Source organism: Choristoneura fumiferana, chromosome Z, assembly GCF_025370935.1.
Source record: "Choristoneura fumiferana chromosome Z, NRCan_CFum_1, whole genome shotgun sequence".
Lineage (NCBI taxonomy): Eukaryota > Metazoa > Arthropoda > Insecta > Lepidoptera > Tortricidae > Choristoneura > Choristoneura fumiferana.
In genome coordinates this window covers 33,170,268-33,185,945 of record NC_133472.1, presented here as the reverse complement: position 1 = coordinate 33,185,945, position 15,678 = coordinate 33,170,268, and the positions used below count along the sequence as shown (strand labels likewise).

Genomic DNA, 15,678 nt, shown 5'->3' with positions numbered 1-15,678 from the left:
ACCAACCTAGAGGCCTAAGATGGGATACCTCAAGTGCCAGTAATTTCAACGGCTGTCTTACTCTCCACGCTGAAACCCAACAGTGCAAGCACTGCTATTTCACGGCAGGATTAGCGAGAAAGATGCGGTGGTAGCAATCCGAGCGGACCTTGCACAAGGTTCTACCACCTGCAAAAATCTGCCGGCAAATATAATACAAGCTTTTTTTAAGGCCTTAAATATACCCATACTTATGCAAGCACTTAATTTAAGTACAGTCACCCCCCGTACAGGGACCCACTTAAGATCGAATATCTGTCATTTTGTATGACAATTCAAAGGATTTTTTGACGAAATGGGTCCTCGCGACCGTACCTATCCAGCGGCAAATACTCGCCTCAAAAACAACGTACCTACCTACCTAAGACGTTATTGTAGTGGGAAATACATAAATAGTTGCAAAAGACATATATTGCTAGTTACAAAAGACGTAAAATGTATTGAATTATGCAGTTACAAATCATTAGATATTGATTTTTCCTTGAGACGTTTATATTCTCTTAGCATGCACACTGTCATTCATTCATTTGTCATAAATATATCTGCATTTTAGACATGCCTCAAACTAGTGAACTGAGACTTTCTTCATCCATGCCGCCTGACGTCCGTTCCAAAGGGCCCCAAGAGAAGGTCTGCAGCCTGCCGGGGTGCGTCCATACAGGTGAGAAATTACACAATTAAGTATAATAGTCGAAATGGTTAAAGATAACCCGGTATAGGCCGAGGCCGCACTGCGGCTAAACCGCCGCTGTTTTTAACCGCGTGACTGTTTTATACAGGTAAACTTAAAACAGCCAGTGCGGCCGCTTGCATTAGTTTACTTGATTCACAAAGTCACCGCGGTTAAAAACGCGGTTTAGCCGTAGTGCGGCCTGGGCCTTAAGCTGAATCTAGGGGCACGGCAGTGCCCCCGCCAAGTCGAGCAAAACAAAACCAAAGGCACGGCCGTTTCCATACTTTTCTCGAACCCATTCAGGCTATTTTCAACATTCTTATTACAGAGCAGCGTACAGTCTATGGCGTTTACTTTGTTAGTCTTGCATCCGGTTTGCAGGGATAATTTATATTAAAAGACACAATCCATCTTGATCCTTTACTGCATTGTCGTTTATCAACCAGGAAGTCGCGAGTCTTAGGGGAATTGTGGACAGATATAAAGGATTCGCAATCAGTCAAAAACTTAAGTGGGAATACGCAACTCGTGTACAAAAATAAACTGTACCTATAGTAAGCTTATTCCAACAAACCCATACACAGCTAAGTTGGTCTGTCTTGGAGTTCCAGTGCCTGACTGCCTGCCTGACTGCTTCATCATTAGACTCTGAACCATACTGGGGTGGGCACGGCCCACCCGCCCCCCCCCCCCCCCTCTATATACGCCTATGAGCGTATTCCGTAATGTGGATTATGTTGCAGCTTCGAAACTGCTGCTGAACATGGATGAAAAGGTGGACCCGTGTGACGACTTCTACGAGTTCTCTTGCGGGTCGTTCCTCCACAACACACGCATCCCTGACGACAAGACTTCCGTCAACACCTTCTCCATCATCACGGACCAGCTGCAGGAGCAAATCCGAGCATTGCTGGATGAACCCGTCGCGCCTGAAGAGCCGCGTCCATTCGCGCTCGCCAAGACGCTGTACCAGGCCTGCATGAATAGAAGTAAGTTTCACGAGTCTACTTATTCGAGCCGGAATACCCAAAGAATTTTATCTGTATACTATTTCATATGGTTAAAAATGCTTAACGAGTCCAAACAACAATATCGATTACATGCAGTAGAATTCCTATTGTACGAGTATGTAATGCGGAGATTTTTTTTTACTTTTAGGCCGTCTTGCAGGAAAAAATAAATCTAGATTTAGTAGTTAAACATAGCTTAAGCTTGACAGTTCCATACATTTTGACACTACTAAACTGAGCTTAACGCTAACTCGAGATTTACGTGTTTCCAGCAAGTAGCCATTAAACGTTAAATTTAACTTTAACTACATAACTCGCTTAGTAAATGGAAGCGAACGGCACGTTGAAAATTAAATAATAAGGACTTCCACATAGCGAGAAACGGTATTGTTTTTAATTTTTAACCGACTTCAAAAAAGGAGGGGGTTATCAATTCGGTAGTATTTTTTTTTGTTTGTTACCTCAGAACTCCGTCATTAATGAACCTATTTGAAAATTTCATTTTTGCATTTCTTATTTAGTGACCGACTCTTTGTTAGTGTGACCCGTTCAACACTATCTCTGTTAGGGTACAGACCGAACCTTTGTCCATCAGTTCGTTCTTACTTAGGTACTTACTATACGGGCACAGTGACAGGAAGTCGGTCTTGGCCTACAAAGCCCTGCTTTACGATCTTGGGCCAGCTCTTGCCAGCCTTTGACCCCGAGATCCTAAAGGTCTTTCAGAACCGGTTTGTTCTAGTGGTCAAAAAATCAGATCGGTCGACTGAATCGACCTAAGCAACGTATTCATGCGCGAGTAGCACTTTCTTGAAACGTCACTCCGATCCCTTTACAGTACTTATGCGTGATGAATTTTTCAATATCCAACACGTGTACGATTCATCCATTCAACCTTAGCGAAAATTTCATTACCTAATCAATATTCCAATCAGCTTTAATACAAAATACTACAATAGTGTTTACATTATCTTTGAAGAAATAATTAAAGGCAGTGTGGAACTGAGTTAGACGTCATTGTGAAAATGAACTTTGTAGTCATAACACTGTAATCATAATCAATGTTAATATCGAAGTAGCTTTAGAGGAACACCGGCGTAATGGGCCAGCAGCTTTTCCCCCGTTGCAGAGTTCTACAATCCCTATCCCATGAGAACTTCGCACGACCTGTCCTTATTCTTGAACTAAGTGAAGTTTCCAATCCGCACTGGACCCGCGTGGGAAATACGACCAAAGTCTTCTCATTGTGAGAGGAGGCCTGGGCCCAGCAGTGGGACGTATATATGAGCCAAGATGATGATGATGATGACATCATGTAGGGGAATTTTTACAAATTTAAGATTTTACTCGTAGCTGGGTGCTAATGACCCAGTCACTCAGGGTTTTTCTTTTTATGAATTAAGACAAAAGTACACAGGGGAAAAGATAACAGTCTACGCATTTTATTTGTTTGTAAGAGGTGTGATACGCTTCGTGTTTGAGCCATACACGTTTACCATTTCATTAAACTATTAAGCGACTTGAGGCAGGTACCCGCCGCAAAGCGAGCCGTGTTGTTTTAAACTGCAGCGAATAGTTTGACCTACATATTCTGTTTTGCTTAAGTGCCTACTGTCTACCTGTGACGTAAATAAATTAACCAACAGAGTTGAATGACATTGTTTAATCCAATTCTGGAATTATTTAGTAATTTGCCATTGATACCTGATAGTATTGTATAAATTTCCTTTATTTTCTGGGTATGTGGAACAAAACTATTTTGAGTAATTATGATTTGATTTATCTTTGTTTCATAAAAAACAAGTGAGCGTCCATGACTAAGACTTATTATCTAGTTGCATAACTCCAGTGTCTCCTTGATTTGGTCAGGGCAATGAGACTGCAGCAATCGCCATTGTAATTTGACCATTTTTTTCCAAACAAATTGTACATCTTTGCACTCTATTGATTTATTCTCCTATAGCCGACCTATGCCATGAAACTTGAATGTTTAAAATCAGCATAATGTAGCTGAGCTTATTTACACTGAAAAAAAAAAAGATTTGCTAACAATAACAAAAAAAATGTTGCTTGTATGTAACAACATGAGGGACTACAAAACTAAGGCCAACTAAATAGTAGCTAAAAGTTAGGTGATGCCGTACAAAACCAGTTTTGCAATATTATTTAGCATAATTTTGGTTCCTAATTAGTAAATTTTGGCTAAACGTCAAGTAACCGAACTAGTTCAGCTGTCCTTTTTTTTTCAGTGTAAGTAGATCAATTTAGAGCACTCAAACTGTTAGTCCAAAACTTAACGTTACTTTATTTAGTTAGTTGGTTCCATAATTGCGAGTGAAAGTGAAAATAAAACGTTGCTGCTTCCGCAATTTTGCACAACTGAGTGACGTAAGTGATGGATGAACAAACACTGGAACGGATACATTTCTATACCCTCTCTTCATTACAAGACAACTTATTTTACGTCATCCGCGCTCATCCATCACCTGATCCTACCCATAGCCACAGCTAGTTCCATCTCAGAACGGCCAAAAAAGGCTCCGTTTAACGAATTCCGTGGGTAAAACATTCACTTACGATCTCTTACTCTATCTCTTTTAGCCTTTGAAAAGCAGCGACGCTGTAGCTGTGTCAATGGGCTTTATCGATAAGATCTATTGCGCTAAATCTATGCACGGAACGTAATCAACTATTCAAACAAAAAAACCCGACCAAGAGCGTGTCGGACACGCCCGAAATAGGGTTCCGTAGCCATTACGAAAAAATTAGGTAATATTTTTCTAAGGATTTCGTATTTTATACGGAATCTTCCATAGTTTAGGTATATTTTATACCTTAGGCTGCTATTTACTTTTAAACTACTAAATATTCTCAAAAAAACTCAACCGTTATAGCTTTCCTTGAAAGTTTAATATACTTACTACCATCCTGAATTTTGCCAAATTTTTCCACCCACCGGTTAAGATTTTGGAGGGGAAGGAAAGGACGCTAGATTTTAATGAAAATATACAATTTAAAGTTGAATATTTCGCAAACAAATCGTTGAATCGAAAAATCGTCTCAGTAAACCCCTAATAGTTTTAAAAGACCTATCCAACGATATCCCACACTATAGGGTTAGATGAGAAAAAAGAAATCACCCCCACTTTACGTCTATGGGAGGCACCCTAAAAAATTTTTTTGGTTAATTTTTTATTGTACCATTTTGTCGGCATAGTTTACATATATATTCGTGCAAAATTACAGCTCTCTAGCATTGATTGATAGTCCCTGAGCAAAGCCGCGGACGGACAGACAGACAGACAGACAGACAGACAGACAGACAGACGGACACACAGACATGGCGAAACTATAAGGGTTCCGTTTTTGCCATTTTGGCTCCGGAACCCTAAAAAGGATTCTATTAGAACGGGACCTGTGATGTTTCATTGGTTTGGGCGAATGACAATTATTTAAGGCGGGTGTCTAATCGTTTATTTACAAACAAGCGGATTACACTGCAATGTTTGTGTTTATAATAACAAATATTGATTGTATCTCTGTGATTATGACGCTGGAATAAAGGATTCTATTAGAACGGGACCTGTGATGTTTCATTGGTTTGGGCTTTTTTTTAATAAAATAAATAATGAATGACAATTATTTAAGGCGGGTGTCTAATCCCACAAGCAATTACACTGCTTTGTTTGTGTTAATAGATGATTGTATCTCTGTGATTATGACGCTGGAATAAATATTTATTTTATCGTTAGATACTAAGTCTTTATACTTGTATAAACCGGCAAAAGAATAGCTGAATCGAAAAATCGTCTTAACAAACCCCTAATGGTTCTAAAAGATCTATCCAACGATACCCCACACTATAGGGTTGGATGAAAAAAAAATCACCCCCACTACGTCTATGGGAGATACCAAAAAAATTTTTTTTTTGTTTTTTATTATACCATTTTGTCGGCATAGTTTACAAAATTGCAGTTTTCTAGCATTGATAGCCCCTGAGCTTAGCCGCGGACGGACGGACAGACGGACAGACAGACAGACATGGCGAAACTATAAGGGTTCCGTTTTTGCCATTTTGGCTCCCGGCTGGGTGTTTGCCGTCCTATCAAAAAACGAGTAATAAATATTTGTTTGTGAGTAGTATTTGCATACAATGTTTATTGTCAACATTATAAATAAGGTCGATGTACATACATATAGGTATTTGATGGGATGGCTGTATAGTTTATGACCTCAAAATGTACCTACATATTATTATGTAGGTAGATAGATGGTATTATGTTTTGATAAAATTTGCTATAGGTGGAGGTGTTAGAGATGAATAAAATATCAAATTAGATCTCATATCTGAGAAAACGCGATTTATTTAGATACTTAGGTAAGATATTTTAATTTTAACGTGTTATGTGATCTTTCGAGGAATGGTTGAACTGTCTCGAAAGATAGCGAGCATTATCTCGGTCGACCAGGTACTGATGAGTAATGGGTACGGTGGTACGTTATGCAGGTGCGATCGAGGCCCGCGGCACGGCGCCGCTGCTGGACATGCTGCGCCGGCTGGGCGGCTGGCCTGTGCTCGACGGCGCCTCCTGGGACGAGGCCTCCTTCTCCTGGGAGAAGTCGGTCTACAAGTTCCGCTCCGCCGGTTACTCCGTCGACTACTTCCTTGACTTCTCCATCGGAGTCGACGTCAAGAACTCCACTAAGAGAATCATCGATGTAAGACCATTCGCTTGCGATCACCTTAGACCTGATAAAAAATAGCATTGCGTGTCGCGGTCGGTCAGCCCCGCATTAATGCAAGACCGAATACCGCTTTTTATTATTCTCCATCGGGTATTTTATTATGTTTCTAAACGGCTTCTCAATGTAATAGCTACCGGTTGCTTTATGCGAATTCGTTATTGCCTCGCGAGTGCCATTGTTATTGGCGTTATTGCGAATGAATTGACGATAATATGTTTTGTACGAACGATAAATTCAAAACAATCGAATGGATTCCTATAACATATTCCGTGTGGATGTTTATCAACAGTTGGACCAAGCGTCGCTGGGCCTGAGTCGCGAGTATCTGAACCGTGGCCTGAGCGACAAGTTGGTGCAGGCCTACTACGACTACATGGTGGACATCGCCGTCCTGCTGGGCGCGGATCGCGCGCGCGCGCAGTCAGAGCTCAAGGACTCCCTGGACTTCGAGATGAAACTTGCCAACGTAAGCTTCTGCATCCCACAAGACCACTTTGTCACTTACAGTACACTTTACGAGCCTGACATCTTTTGCGGAGGTTGCTAAAACACGACATAATTTATGCGGTGCTATAAATTAAAGACTGTAAAAGATAAAAGAGTCCTACCGCGGTCTGCACAAGGTCTGCTCTTAATGCGTGACCCAATTTCGCTACAAACCTTGGAGAAACAATGTCAATCGAATGGCATCTCTGACAAATAAATATCATTAAATAACGCAATTGTGCTAAATCTGTTTCAGACTCGATTCTTATCAATCAACATGGAGAATAAGTGTACTTATCAGGTTCTTGATTTATTAACGCTGTTGCAGATATCCTTGCCGCTTGAAAAACGCCGAAATGCCACTAGCCTGTACAATCCTATGACTATTGCTCAGTTGCAAGTTAAGTTCCCGAAGTAAGTATCGTTGCTGGACACAGAATTAATTATCCCCACCTACAGAAAAGAATGATAATCTACTTATACATAATAATGATCAAAGTGACTAACAACAACGTACCTTTCTGCGTAGGATCCCCTGGCTGGAGTACATCAACCGTCTCCTGGCACCCCATATTGAAGTCGGCCTGGAAGAAATCGCCATCGTCAACGTGCCCAAATACATATCGGAACTGCAGGTTTGACTTTAATACAACAGCAACACAGTTACACGCACTACTTTTATGTAAGAAACAGCTCGTCAATAATGACTAAGGTGCTGTTTCACCATCCATTGATTAGTGTTAACTGCCGGTTAAATGTGATGCCGTCTCTATTTGTTTTGTCCGAATAGACGAAGACGGCATCACATTTAACCGTCAGTTAACACTAATCAATGGATGGTGAAACAGCCCCTAAATATTATAAAATATACAGCGTGTATTTTTTATGCAAACACAAATAGTAAACAAACGTTGGTTTTAGTGTAATATAAGTTTAGCATTAAACCACATTAATGTACTTATTGCATAAAATAATTTTACACCGAGAGCACCGGATTTATGTCAATTGTCACGTCAGCAAGTTTAGTTTAGTTTATTTATTCACTCAAGATAACAATTACATTATATAAATACATTAATTCAGATTATATACCTAAGAATGCAAGTGTGATGTTTTGAATAAAAACAAAGTAGTGATGGATGATTTAGTCAGTAATACATTGCATGCTTTATTTTTATCAGGAAAAAGTCGTAATTATTCAATAAAACATATGGGAGTATGTTTATTAAGATCCTTTACTAATATACCCTTCAAGTTTGCGGTTAGTTATAGCAAAAATTCACGACGTATTTATTCTAGGTCCTGTTAGAGAAGACTCCTAAGCGTGTGCAAGCAAACTATGTGATGTGGAGAGTAGCGGGAGCGTCGGTGTCTTACTTGACGGAGGCGCTGCGCCGGCGCCAGCTGAGCTACGTCACTGCGCTGTCCGGGAAGACCGAGCGAGAGAGCCGCTGGAAGGAATGCGCTGACACCACTAGCGTCAGGTACTGTAAAGGAACTAGACTATTAAGCTCAGGGAAATAGAGTAGAGATGCAACGGATATCCGGCCAGTATCCGATATCCGGCCTATCCGGCCACTATTTTTCTATTCGGCCGAATACCGGATAGTTGCGTACTACCCGGCCGGATACCGGATGGTAAAAAACTTATTGTTATGATTAAAAACTGGTTTTTATTTATTAATTTATCAATTCTTGACATCAGTTTATTATTCTAAGGGACTGTTTCACCACCCATTGATTCATTTTAACTGACGCATAAATGTGATACCGTCTCGCGTCTATTCAAACAAAAACAAACAGAAACGACATCATATTTATCCGTCAGTTAAAATTAATCAATGGGTGGTAAAACAGCTCCTAAGTTAATTAATTATACTCTACAAGTTGCAATCTGCGCATGTTCGAATTAGCTTAATTTAAATGTACGTAAAACTAGGCCGAAAAATAGGCCAACGGTCCCGCCGAATATCCGGTATCCGGTATCCGGCCAAACCACCATCCGTTTCATTTCTAAAATAGAGCGACCGTCATTTTTGCAAGAATGCAATCTAGGTAGCTAAAGAAAAAAGCGATCAAGGGCATAAAGGTTCCGTGCCTACAAAATGCAGCAAATACTAAGATTTAATCGATTATTAGTCGTTAACTTGTAAAGTCTACTAGGTTGTGACAGTTTTTTATTTAAACCTTTAGGTATTATATACTACATACTATCACCTTTTTTTCATATTTTTCATGGTATTACGGCTGACGACGATTTTCACAAAAATAAAAGAGTTAATTTTAAAGCCCCCAGTGGTAAAATTTGCAAAAAAAACCGTCGATTTTTTTAAAACCGACACTTTTTTAACAAGCACATTTTAACACCTTCTTATTATTAGCAGGGAGCAGAAGATTAAAAAGTAACTGACAATTCAAAAACAACCTTAAGCAAATCATATAAGGAAGTAATCTAAGGCCGCTTGTAGGCGTCCGTGTTTTTACAATGATTGTGTGGACACTTGTCCGGCGATGAAGCCATACAACACCGCAAAAAACGGTCCGTTTTCCGGTGAAAACAACGGACGTCTACTAGCGGTCTGGTTGGGAATCACTGGATTAATGCAAGAAGCAATGAACTGACCCTGACCTGTAAATGCGTCTAATCTACTAGTACCGCATAGAAACTGAATTTCACACTTAGGTTAGGATTTTGCTCAAAAACCATGATAATAATATCTAAGTAGGTAATTAAAATTAAAAAAAAACCATAGCCAGCTCCATGAAAAAAAAGTAGTGTGTCTTGTATAAATAACCCTCTTGTATATACAGCCCTAAGCTGTAACAGACGGACAGGCAGACATGTTTAGTAGCAGAACCATAATCATAATCATTTATTTGCCATATTACAGTACAGTACATAAGTATACATGCAAATATATATAAATTGAAGTTTACAATCGATATACATATACTTGAAGTTATTGTTTGCATTCAAAGTTTTATTAATAAATTAAATTAAATAATTTAAAAGAAATAATGTCAAATACTGAATGTCAATTTAAATAGAAATATATTAATAATTAAATAAGGAATTCTATTATGTCTAATCTAGTGCCTTTGCTAAATATTCGTCAAGGGTATAATAAGGTCTGCCTAAAAAATATAGCTTCAGTTTTCTGTCAAATGTACTTGCATCGCTACAGTCTTTTATGTCATCGTTTAAATTATTATATACCTTTATGGCGTTATTGTTTATGCTTTTATTAAAGTGACTGAAGTGGGCCTTAACTTTAGTTAATCTTTTTGTTTCTCTTTGGTTGTGGCTAAGACATAACGTTTCACCCACCTTCGTGCCGACCCGTGGGGTCTGCAATACTGAAAATTAAGTTTTACTATCATTTAATTATTTTTCAGCATGTCTATTGCCGTCGGAGCCCTTTATATCCGCAAATATTTCAACGAAAATTCAAAGGCCAACGCTCTGGAAATGGTTAATGATATCAGGTAAGTCACAAAATATAATACTTTTAAATACCTGCTGCATGTAGTTATAATTTTAAGACAGGGAAGTTAGGAAGTACTTAGCTTAATTGCATTTGTTATTATCGCTGTTTTCGATACGATAACCATCGCCGTTACTGATTGAACGATTAACTGTACTCCCATGAGACGTTTTACTAATCAATCACTTACGATCTATGCTAGAAATACTTACATAAGTATTAAACAACGTTATTGGACACTAGGCACGAAGAAATTAACAGTGTGCCTATACGGATTGCTCGTTTTTGATACAGTCAGAGCAAATGAGTACCTAATTTGCTTAAGTGTTTTTTTTTCACCTGATCCCAATGGATTGGTGTGTTGCAAAGAGTCTTGTTGTAGAAAGATATTCAGTTCATTGGCCACCTCTCGACATTTCGGCCCTGCGTATGACATTCTATACGGTTATACCAGGTGTTTTTGGATCCGGAATATTTGCTGATGGTTGAACAAGTTTGACTAAACAACCATGTTAAAGTGTTTCTCGTCGTTTACTCGTGACAACATCAGTCCTGTGCTCAATACGATCTTTGTCGCACTGTATTGGTCGAAGTTCAAAGTGTAGCACGACAAATGCGTGACTAAAATTATATTTTCACTTCTCATGCTCGTAAAGTTCGTGTTTAGGTATGCTGGATCTAAGTAGGCGACACAAAATTACTTTTTACGCTCTAGTGCATAAAGTAAAATCTTCATCTAAGTTAGACCAAGGCAATCAGATGTTAACAGCCACAAACAAACAGATTTCTATTATATTTTTTTTTATATTTTTAACAAAACTTTGTACAAAATTTTGTACAAAACTAAAAATCAATGAAATAATCAAAATAAATCAATAAAACTTAATATTTATACTTATATTAGCAATGCATGAAAAATAAAAGGTACCTAGTAAGTGAACAATGTTTTCACTGTTGTTATTTCATCTCCTAGCAATCGAAGTGAAAAGCAGAGTGTAAAACTGGAGCATTTAACCCATTTTCCCTCGACTTAGGTGAGTACCAGCTCGGGTGGCTATATGAACTTGTTAGAATATTTCTTAATAATTTTGATACAATTAAATTTATTTAATTCAGACAAATATCCATATTGGGTTAGTAACAAGTGTTAGTGTTCTTGTGTTGTGTTAGATTTCAGACAGCAAAAATCTTAGCTATAGGTGGGTACGGAGTTGTAGCCATCTCCACAGGTGCGGAGAGTCCCACCGGTCCGAGAAACCTACACCTGCACGCTACACCTCTCCCATGTTAATAATAATAGTAATAGATTATATAATTCAGGGAAATCAGTCATTCACAGTCCGTCCGGTACATTCTTTGTTGTAATTCGTGAAATAATGAAATATCCTATCTGACAGACAACAGTTCCGCAAGACCCTGGAAGAGGTGGAATGGATGGATGAGATGACGCGGAAGGAGGCTCTGGAGAAGGCTGATGCTATGGCTTCGCACATCGCCTATCCTAATGAGATGCTGGATGACACCAAACTTATTGAGTTCTACCATGGCGTAAGTATCTAATCTAATACCATGAATTTGACTTGTTTGTCAAGTAAGATTTGCAATCAGATGAAACTGTGAAAATGTAATTGCCTGGGTTGCGTTTGAACGTGTCCTACCAAGTGAACAGCTTAATGATATTCACAGGTCGTGGGTATGCAAGGGTGTTAATTATATACTGAAAACCTCAGACACCCCAACAGTTTTTTTTTATTTCAAGTTAGTTATTAGTCTTTATTTTCTAATAGGTACCTTAAATAATATTAAAAAGTGTTCGTAAGTTGTGCTAAGTCAGTAATTCTACTTAATTTCTACCTCTACATTCATAAGCACGAAACAGGAAAAACTAGTTTTTTCTGTTCCGCGCTCATAAGCATAAGTAGGTACTAGTCAGTTTCATTCGCCGTTTTAGAAGAAAATCACACACAGAAAAACAACCAGTATTAAATTATCTAAATAGTAACCATACAATCTCGCTAAAACAAATCGCTAATTGGCGTATATGGCATTAGTATCTTTTAGACTAGGCACAGTAAGAAAGGGATTTAAAGACAAACACACACATACACACACACACACACACACACACACACACACACACACACACACACACACACACACACTTCTTCAGGGAAGCCCTGATCTAACGGTGGCCGTCGTAGAAGAATATAATACTCGTATTATTAAGCTTATTTATTCAAATTCGCAGTTGGAAATGTCACCGGACAAGCTAATGGAATCGGTGCTGAACCTCACGCTCTTCGGTACGGAATATCTGTTCGGAAAGCTGCGAGAGCCCGTTAACAAGACCGACTGGGTCACCCATGGCCGCCCCGCCATTGTCAACGCCTTCTACTCCTCCATCGAGAACAGCATCCGTAAGTTCTACTCAGTTTGCTGCTGCTTATGGAGTTTCTAGGGCCGCTATTGAGCCATGAGTCGGCTCTTCAAATCTAGAGGCTGCCACATTTTCCCAATCGTGTTGGTGATACATTATTCGAGCGATTATTTTAATTTGATTTTCATGCATATACTTATTTTCGTTTGCATGGTAGTAGGTTCTGTTCTGTTGCAGTTTCCAGGTTATCGTATATTGTAGTAGAAGGACAGGACGTCTAAAAACTAACCGAAAATGTCATGAAATTCATAAGTCCATTCACAATGTGCCCGCGAAAATACGGTAACATTTGACAACGGTGAATTTGCCATATTATTATCCTTTATATTACTTATATAATAAAAACATAGATACACAGACAATGTTTAGCGAAGACAAAAATTAATTCGGTTTATAATTGGATTGAAAGCGATTTTTTGAAAAATCTATATGTATATTTGTCTCTGTCTAAAACGCTTTACTCTATTCAGCAAGTATGGCGCTAGTTGCGTGTGACGTCACATGCAAGTAAGTCTTAAAGGTAGAGTCATTCGCGATGACGCGTGCCGTGGTACCATCAGCCAAATATGTGGTCTACCACCCTAAAGTTGATAATCGTTTGCATATCACAAAACAATAATGCCAATAGACGTGACTTGAAAATTCGACTTTAGCGACATATTCATTTGATAGGAACTTGTTTAAAAATTGATAGACCACTTATTTGGCTGATGGTACCTACTTATAAAAATGTCATTAATGCCAAATTTTGACTAAATCACGCGTCTTCGTTTAAAAAAATCTGTTCATTTACAAAGTAAATAAAAAATAGTCAAATACCGTAATAACGAACCTGGTACAATTTCCGATCGTGATGATGAGCTTGCGGTCATTAGGAACTTTTAGCAAATCTACTTATACGTATTTTAAGAGGTTCGTGTAGTCACACTTTTTCATACAAACGGCGATTATGATTTCCACTCCCTAATCGTGGGCCGATTTTGGCCGATTCTTGATTTTTGCTAGTCAACACGAAAGTTAGGTTTGTACGTTTTTTAGGGCCCACAAAAACCTTGGTAGTTTCTTAATATTCATACCTTCCATCCGCGGCTTAGCGAGACTGTGCAAGAAAGTTGTAATTTTGCATAGGTAAGTAACTAAGTAAATGTTGACCATGCCGACAAAGTGCTAAAATAAAATAATTGTATTGGCCTATCGGCTTTACTTAATTAGAACTTACTAGGGGTCGTTTATTCAAACAAAAGTTGACAAGACGCATTGGGCCGCTAATAGTAGGTAAATACACAAAATACACACACAGAAAATAATTATTAAAGGAATACTAGACCTTCTTAATGAAATGCGTAAGGATGCGTCCTATTAAAATTACAAATGCCAAAGTTTGTAGATAAATAAGTCTATGCGTGCTTGCGTGAGCTTGTTACTGCTTCACGGTAAAACTGCTGGACTGATTTTGATTAAATTTGATATGAAGGTACTTGGACTTCTGGAATAACACGTGGGCTACTTTTTACACCGGTATCCCCACGGGATTGAGATAAAATCCCAAATGTTTTAACCTTTTCTAGGTTTAGAAACATGAAATTTGACACATGTGTTTTTGTGCAACAATAATGATGACCTCGCCGTTATTTTAGAAAATTTTCACGATTTTTTTTCTGAAATCCCAGAATTTCAATTCATGTGCTAGATCTAATGATTTTCGTGTGCGGAACCGCAGGTAAAACTTATAGGGGTTCTTTTAACACTTTACTGAGGTAGATAATAATAATTGGTTAGGTAATTATGCATAAGGACGGTAAAGTGCAATAATATTCAGCGTTATCCTTAATGCGATTAACAATCTTATTCAGTATTTATTCAATTAGGTACAACATTTTTATGAGATACCTAACTAGGTACCTACGAACGTTTGGAGTTACCATAGTTGAATATAATTATGTTATTTATTTATGACACTTATTTATATGAGATAATTAAGTAGCCTTTTAATGATGTACATAATTATTGTTTATCTAATTAATGGAAACATGTTCGCTCAGAGTTCCCGGCCGGAATTCTGCAAGGCGCCTTCTTCTCGGCAAAACGACCCGCCTACATGAACTATGGAGCCATCGGGTTTGTCATAGGACACGAAATCACTCACGGATTTGACGACCAGGTAAATACTCTATCTATGATTTACTCTATGATACCTATACCTACTTACTTCTACTACCTAAATTAAAATAAAACTATCCTAAACTTAACATGCATACATAAAACAAAAAAAAAACATTTTATTTAGGTAAACCAGACCCCTTGAGCAAGGTTTTCTTTGAATGGCTAAGCTAATTCTTTGTCCGAAGATAATTTAAAATTTTATTTACCTACTTAATGACTTACATTACAAGTATTTGACACAACTACAACATATTTAACACAGTAACATCGCTATTTTTTTTAATTTTAATTAATTTTTGAAGTAAGGAATCGCCAATGCTGATCGGAATTGTTTCCAAACTTTATGTGTTATAATTATAATCATTAATTTTATAATAGGTATGCATTTTCATATTAAAGTCTTCTCGACAATAGATTTGAAATTTGTATTTGTTTGAACAATATTTTTTTTTGCAATTTTGTTATAATAATAACATATGCAATAGGTATCCCAGACACTTGGATTTATTTATCGAAGAAGGACCAAATACAAATTGGCTTAATTGACCTATCAGAGCCTAAGCTAAGAGCCTTTGCAAAAGGCGTTAAGTGCAGACGAAGATTACGCGAAGTCAACGCGTGTTGACAGTCTAAAGTCGA

The 15,678-nt window shown here is 38.2% G+C and overlaps 1 protein-coding gene across 4 annotated transcripts in view; it reads left to right on the top strand.

Moving 5' to 3' along the window:
- Nep2 (M13 family metallopeptidase neprilysin 2) overlaps window positions 1-15,678 on the top strand; it is a 58,705-nt gene that overhangs the window by 40,359 nt on the left and 2,668 nt on the right. For all 4 annotated transcript variants that reach the window (XM_074097566.1, XM_074097573.1, XM_074097579.1 and 1 more), the window contains exons 4-14: window positions 593-700; window positions 1,456-1,701; window positions 6,230-6,441; window positions 6,758-6,934; window positions 7,283-7,368; window positions 7,484-7,589; window positions 8,254-8,438; window positions 10,351-10,440; window positions 11,837-11,987; window positions 12,688-12,856; window positions 14,919-15,037. In XM_074097566.1, the coding sequence (XP_073953667.1) occupies window positions 593-700; window positions 1,456-1,701; window positions 6,230-6,441; window positions 6,758-6,934; window positions 7,283-7,368; window positions 7,484-7,589; window positions 8,254-8,438; window positions 10,351-10,440; window positions 11,837-11,987; window positions 12,688-12,856; window positions 14,919-15,037 (1,649 nt within the window). The remainder of the gene's footprint in view (window positions 1-592; window positions 701-1,455; window positions 1,702-6,229; window positions 6,442-6,757; window positions 6,935-7,282; window positions 7,369-7,483; window positions 7,590-8,253; window positions 8,439-10,350; window positions 10,441-11,836; window positions 11,988-12,687; window positions 12,857-14,918; window positions 15,038-15,678) is intronic.